The sequence below is a fragment of the Sinocyclocheilus rhinocerous genome, unplaced genomic scaffold (genome assembly GCF_001515625.1).
Source record: "Sinocyclocheilus rhinocerous isolate Xijiao unplaced genomic scaffold, SAMN03320098_v1.1 scaffold5878, whole genome shotgun sequence".
Taxonomy (NCBI): Eukaryota; Metazoa; Chordata; class Actinopteri; order Cypriniformes; family Cyprinidae; genus Sinocyclocheilus; species Sinocyclocheilus rhinocerous.
The window spans coordinates 10,542-17,758 of NW_015624704.1; the positions used below are offsets into that span (position 1 = coordinate 10,542).

Sequence of the window (7,217 nt, forward strand, 5' to 3'; positions counted from 1 at the left end):
TTGCACACATTTTCCTAGATCAACCTTGAGGTTCCTTTTTTGTTGTGATGCTTGCTGCTGCACAATGGTGCCCCATAGTTGTGTCCAATGTTTCTACATTTTCATGTACATGTTATAATTTATTTTTCTTTACATGTTATGATTTCTTTCATGTTGTGTGTGGGGGGGGTATTGCTCTCAAATGATCAGTGAGAGCAGGACGAATGTGTCATACGTTTTAAACTCAACAAAATGGTAAAATACATATATCAAGAGCATGCTCACAGATGAGAACAAAACAGCGTTGGATGAAGTGGATTAGAGCCCTGCACGGGTCTCAAATATAGGCCCTAGCCCGTCTTTTTCCCCTTTTCCCAAAAAAAGCTTATACTACTGTTTCAGCTATTAAAATAGTTCAGTTTTGTATGTAATGGAAAAGTGATTATATTTAGTTTAGTTTTTTTATAAAGTAAATTTAGAAAAACGTTTGGAGCATTTTTTGTTCGTTAATATGTACGTTTTTTTTTTAAGTAAAGGCCAGCAGCAGACAGTGAGCTGATCATAGCCTATGTTTGATCAGTTTAGCCTTCTCAAATCATCAGGACTCGTGTCATCAACATAGCAGTGAAACTGAATACCAAACTTCTTAAAAATATTACCAAGAGGTAAAAGATAAATAATAAATAAGAGAGGACCCAAAACTGAGCCCTGGGGAACCCCAGTAGTAACATATGAAGGCTTTGATGTAAACTGCTTCAGCTGCACAGATTGAGTATGACTACTACATTACTGTGAAAGAGCCTCTTTTCTGACGCAGTGCTTCAAAGCTAAAACAAAAATAATCCAGATAGATGTCCATTAGTTACTTTTTAATGCATTTTACACACACACAACAGGTCCGAACATCTCTGCTCACAAACTATGGAAATAACTTCTGTAGCACTGCAGAAAATGATGTTCTTCAGTATTTCTGTCTTGTTCTCCAGTGCTAATGTCTAAAAGATCTAGAAGATTCCTAAATCAGGATACATTTCATTAAGAAGTAAAATTACATAAAGAAGTCTTGTTTTCTGAAAAAATTCTACAAAATTTAGTGAGTTTATGATTAAAACCAGAACAAATATCAGCCAGTGGGTCAGAAAAAATAATCAAAGGGCAAACAAGTTTTAATTCCCCATTAACAGATATTTGTTCTTGTTTTAAGCATAAACTCAATTAATTTTCTTCATTTTTTTTTTTACAAGATTTAATTTCTTCAATTTTTGCATCTCCAGTAAATGCGTCTTGATTGAAGGATGTTTAGGTATTTGTACTGGAAAACAAGACTGAAATACTGAGGAACTAGGGCTGCGAATCTTTGGGTAGACAGCGATTCGATTCGATTCAAGAACGATTCAATTCGATTCGATTCACAATTAAATTCGATTCGATTTGATTCACGATTCGATTCTGCATTCTTTAAGTGCATGCACAGGATTCTTTAAATGCTTCGTCAGGGGGCAAATTACACAGCAGCCTTTATAGTTACAGAACCATAGGTTAGAGAAAAAAAAAAACACTTTTGTCTATTGTTAGATGCTAGTTTAATGATGCTATGGCATGACAAAATTCAGAACGATTCAATTCGATTCGGTTCACAATTAAATTTGATTCGATTCGATTAACGATTCGATTCTGCATTCTTTAAGTGCATGCACAGGATTCTTTAAATGCTTCGTCAGGGGGCAAATTACACAGCAGCCTTTATAGTTACAGAACCATAGGTCAGAGAGAAACATAAAACACTGTTGTGCATTGTTAGATGCTATTAATGATGCTATGGCATGTGTAGAAATTCATGTAAGCCAAGATTTTAAAAAAGAGCTTTGAAAGTATTATATAAAGGCTAATATTTTGTCACACCAGGGGCGCAGCCATCATTTCAGAAGTGACAGAAATGCCAAATACAATAATTTAATGTATGTATGTATTATTATTTATTTATTTATTTTTTTACAAGGAATTATTTTCTTATCTCTTACTTTGAATTTGCTAGAAGAAATCAAATACACTGCTGGACAATAATCAATCATTTGTAATCTATAATTTTTTCATAACGGCAGTTTTATGATTGTTTTATATACTACAAACAATTATTTAAATTTTCTGCACAGAATAAGGTAGAACATATACTTTATAGTTTCTGTACTGTGCTAAATGATATGTCCATTAGCACTGAATCATTCATAAATTGTATTTATTTATGTGTTTATTGTCTTAACGTTTCATCAGTTCATTCTGCTTTTTATTCAGATTAGCTGCAGGTATAGCCTGCAGGTCTATGAGCGCGAGATCACTTCTCTTTCAGTGCCAACACTTGTATCTCATTTTCATAAAATAGAATGCTATAGAGTTTAACTCTTCCTCTCCATCAGCCAATGATGATCCTGAGAGAAAAGATGTCTGTTGCTATAGCAACGAAGCTATTCACGCATCTGATTATCAGATGAACCTCGCGCTCTTATTTCAAGGTTGTTGTTAATGCTGTGGTTATTTTAACAGTTTCCTTCATACACTCGGTCCAACGACATTGTTAAAACACATTTATCATTCAATGGAACTGTGTGTATGCTTCAGACACATTTCTGCTCCGTCCATGCAGTAAATGCTCAGCCTTCGACTGCTCGGGTAATGTCGGTGTGACCGAGAGCCACTGAATAACTACAGAAAAGCAAAGCTACTTCACTTTAGCATAACTAGCCACGAGTCCTCAGAGATCAGCGAGCAACACTGCTCAAGCTCTCCATTCATTCCTGCTTGCAGTCATTTAATGTGGATATATTTTGAAAGCATTGAGTCGCTATAGAAATCGCGATTCATTCGATTCTTAGCGTTTTAAATCGATTACTGTCTGAAATCGGCGATTCAAAAATCATGTTTCAAGATCGATGCATTGCATCGTCAGGGTGTGTGATCGATGCATCGAGAAAACGAGAGAATCGTTACACCCCCAGTGTTGCCGACTCATTTCCAGGGGAAGCTGCTAAAGGAAGGTCAATTTGTTGCTAAATGACGTTGTGATGTCATTACACGATGACATCATTACGTAATTATGACGCAAATTGTCACTACATCAAATCTCAGCAAACATTTTTTTTATATATGTTAATTTAGATTTGTTCGTAAAATAATATAATGTAATATAATATTAAAATATAAATAACTGTATTTTTAAATACAACATTGGATTATTGCACACTTACACATTTTTGAACAATTAGGGCTTACAATTTAAGTTTCTTTACTAGGGCACAATCTACTATGTTAATATGAAGGAATTTTCCGTATTGATTTTTCACAGGTTTTTTACCTGCATTTTAAATTACGCATTGTATTTTGTGTTTTCGGATTACAGGGTTACAATGGATAATGAATAATGAATAAGTAGCCAAATAAAATGTAAAAATAGCTAAATTTGTTGCTAGGTGCTTTTGGAAGAAAAAGTTGCTAGTGTAGTGTGAAAAGTTGCTAAATTTAGCAACAAAATTGCTATGTTGGCAACACTGTACACCCCTATGAGGAAGATATTCTTGTTTGTAATTTATTTTGTATTTTTTGCAGTGCATGCAACATTTAAATCCGTGACTTTATATATTGTAGACCTTTTAAAGGCCTTAATTTGTGGAAGGGCGAATACTTTTAACACCCTTTTAAGGCCCGCAGAAACCCTGAGATGTGTTGACACGCCACAGCATACTAGAATACTACTACACTACTGCAGACAGAGCGTAAGCGTGCAGTATATACTGCTCCGAACGCGTTGCGTATCCATGGGAACACGTGCTTCCGTTCTCTGCGCGCGTGTCGCCGGCGGGTGACGTCAGAGCGGCGACGTGTCAGTCATGGCTGCCGATATAACACTGTTATTCAAAGCGAGCGTGAAAACGGTGAAAACGCGGAATAAAGCGCTCGGACTGCTCGACTCCTCCAGCAGAGACGAGACCGGCGGAGCGAAGAGACCGAGAGCGAGAGACAGCTTCAGCGGGAGAGCCAGAGAAGTGGTGAGACACAACAACATTCACAGAACGCAGAAATGACTTCGCTATAATCTGTCATTAATGTAAAGCACTAAATCAAATACTATTCTATCTACATTTATATTGGGACAGTTGAGAAATCGTTAATATCTTTCATTTGTTACTCCTCCTGCATTATTATATTATATTGGTTATTATTCATATAGTGTATATTATCAGAGCTTCTCATGCCAAATGCCTGAAGAACAGAAGTCAGACGTGCATCTGAAGTATTTGCGCACATTCAGATCAGAAATGAACACATTCAGTGTAATCTTCATGTTTTTACAGCTGCATTTGTTTTTGTAAAAAGCTTTTTTCCACCTACTTTATATCGAGACTCAGTTTACTCAGTTTATATCAGTTTACTTGCCTTTCCTTCACCCGTGAAACAGAAAAGAAGATATTTAGAGAACGGTCTCAGTGTTTTTGGTCATGTACTGAAAGTGCATGTCTGGTTTATTTCCCAGTGTGATCTGATCTTGTGTTTCTGAAGCTCTGTGCTCAGCTATGCTCCGGAGCCGCTTCGATTCCACAAACATGCTGCAATAACATTAGCATTCAGCTTTCGAACGGGTTCTCTCAGAAAGCTGATCCCAGACGGCCGCTGATTAGAGGTGGAAGATCAAAACAGAGCAAATATTAAATTAGTCAGCAGCCGCGGCTCTAATGCCCAGCAGATGTCCAGGAGCCAAGGACAGAGACAAACAGAGAAGAAAAATAAACCAGGTCTGTTCTTGTGCTGGACTGACGAAGCCGAAACTGTATTCTCATCAAGAGCAAACACGCCAGTTTCACCGTGTCTTTGGGGATTCACCACCGAACATGACAGTTTGCTGAAAATGTGTTCACCCTCAGTTCATCCGAGATCAGGATGAGTTTGTTTCTTCATCAGGTTTGGAGAAATGTAGCACTGCATCAGTGTCTCAGCAATGGATGCTCTGCAGTGAATGGGTGCCGTCAGAATGAGAGTCCCTTAAAGCATCTTAATGCTGGATTTGTCTCAGCTTTTGTCTTCTCCAGATGTTAACTGATGGACTGGAGTGCTGTGGATTACTTGTGGATTATTGTGATGTTTTTATCAGCTGTTTGGACTCTCATTCTGACGGCACCCATTCACTGCAGAGCATCCATTGCTGAGACACTGATGCAATGCTACATTTCTACAAACCTGATGAAGAAACAAACTCATCCTGATCTGGGATGGACTGAGGGTGAACACATTTTCAGCTAATCTTCAGTTTTGGCTGAACTAAAAAAAAAATTAATAAATTTGCATGATTGTTTATATCGTTGCAAAATGTACCTATATTATCGCCCAGAGAGTTATTTTCGTTAACTAGCTATATATCGTTGTATGTGAGTGTGGATAAAGTTGGATATATTTATAGTAGTTGAGTAATATTTATTAATATAACTATGAATTTGATTTGAGGATAGTGAAACCTGTGAGCTTTTGTTCAGTTATCACTAGCTTTCCGGGCAACTCCGACATCAATAATAAACTAATCGATTACACTTGCACAGTTACATTTCATCACTTTCTGGTCAAAATGAGCCTAAAATGCTAAATAATACGCCTGATTAGGGATAGAAAAAATCCACTTCCAAAAAAAAGCATAAACATAAAATTTGAAAAGTTATATTTGCTTTATACTCACAGTTTGTGAAAATGCAGTTAGAAAATATTAAACGCATTTGTTCAATAGTTTTATTTATCATATTCATCACGTTTATATTTAATGTGTTTTTGTAAAGCCATAATTTTGTTATAATACTGTTTTAATATGTTTGCTATTTTTCATAGTGTGATTTTTGGTGAATTGTATTAAAAACTAGGGTAAGTTTGATCCTCAAACATCACTGTAATTATTAGTTATGTGGAAGCCACAACAATTCAAAAAAACAAAAGCAGTTTTCCTCCGTTTTTTATTTTTGTAGATAATCAGAAGTGCGGTTTCGGTGATGTTTTGACCACTGAACTCGGAAAAGTCCCCGGTTTAATGCAAACCCTCACAGCACTGAGTCCGAGCTCTGCTGCAGGTCTGAGTAAAGCCTCCACACGAGATTAGCTCATTAGCTCATTAGCTCAGCTCAGTCTGTGTGCTCTTCAGGCAGCGCGCGCTGGGGTCTGAATTAATCTTTTGTAAACAGTGAATCACTTTAATCAGCTCAGCACAATTAACACTAACTCTTTGACCTTTCAGGGTAAATTCGTTCAGTGAGCGAACTGTAAACGCATTTAGACCCGTTTTACTTTGATTGTTTTTGAGATGAACGAGCGCGTGAGTAATCCGTGGTTTGTCAGTCGGTGTGACTCGTGTTTAAGTACTCCGTGCTAAACTCGTCTCCTTTAATCCTGAGCTTTCTGAAGACCAATAATAAAGTGGAACATCATAAAGCGTCTGTCGGGCTCATAAAGAGAGCATTGTACCGATTCCTCCCTCGAGTGGAAACTGAACCGACCCGAACCCGTCACCGGTGATCGCTATCGGTCTCCATGGAGACGCGGTCCGAGCGAAAGAGAACGGACGCGTGACTAAACACAATCCTACACTCGCGCCGTGTGTGTGTGTGTGTGTGTGTGTGTGTGTGTGTGTGTGTGTGAGAGAGAGGTAAACGGAGGGTCTCTGATAATGAGATTAAATGCAGCCAGGCAGACTGTCTCCTTAATGCCGAGTTCACACCACGATTTTAGCCCGATTTTTCACTCGCCGACAGGTTTTGCGAAATCGCCGACAAATGCCCGAAATCGGAGGGAAATCGGTGCTCGTTCACGCGAGTGACAATCACGCAGTGTGAATTATCAAAGACGCGATCTGAGGGAATCGCCGACAGGTCGCAGACGCCCGTGAAATATTTGGCATGCTAAATATATGGAGCTGTCGGCGATTCACAATCACACTGTGTGAAATGAGTTCTGACTGAAAAACACATCGGCGATGACCTACAGCCAATGAGAGACCAAGATACAGGGCAGCGGGAAGTTCGGGGAGGAGTTATATGAAACGTAGTTTGCAGGCAAGTGTTGCCAAATCCGCGATTGCCGCCGGTTGTGTTTTATGTCAGCAGGTTGAAGCGACCCCAATAACGTGATATTTAGGCACTGGAATGTGAATTGTACCAGGAGAACCCCACCAAAAAAAATTGTATTTTACCCCCCCGAACGCGATTTTTACTGGG

At 38.4% G+C, this 7,217-nt stretch overlaps 1 protein-coding gene across 2 annotated transcripts in view; it reads left to right on the forward strand.

The window, feature by feature from the left end:
- The first annotated feature begins 3,779 nt into the window (after positions 1-3,779).
- The window catches only part of stx18 (syntaxin 18), an 8,601-nt gene continuing 5,163 nt past the window's right edge, over positions 3,780-7,217 (forward strand). The window contains exon 1 of one of the 2 annotated variants that reach the window (XM_016559652.1): positions 3,780-4,019. In XM_016559652.1, the coding sequence (XP_016415138.1) occupies positions 3,861-4,019 (159 nt within the window). In that variant the 5' untranslated portion in view covers positions 3,780-3,860. The remainder of the gene's footprint in view (positions 4,020-7,217) is intronic. The other variant, XM_016559642.1, reaches the window with a different exon arrangement.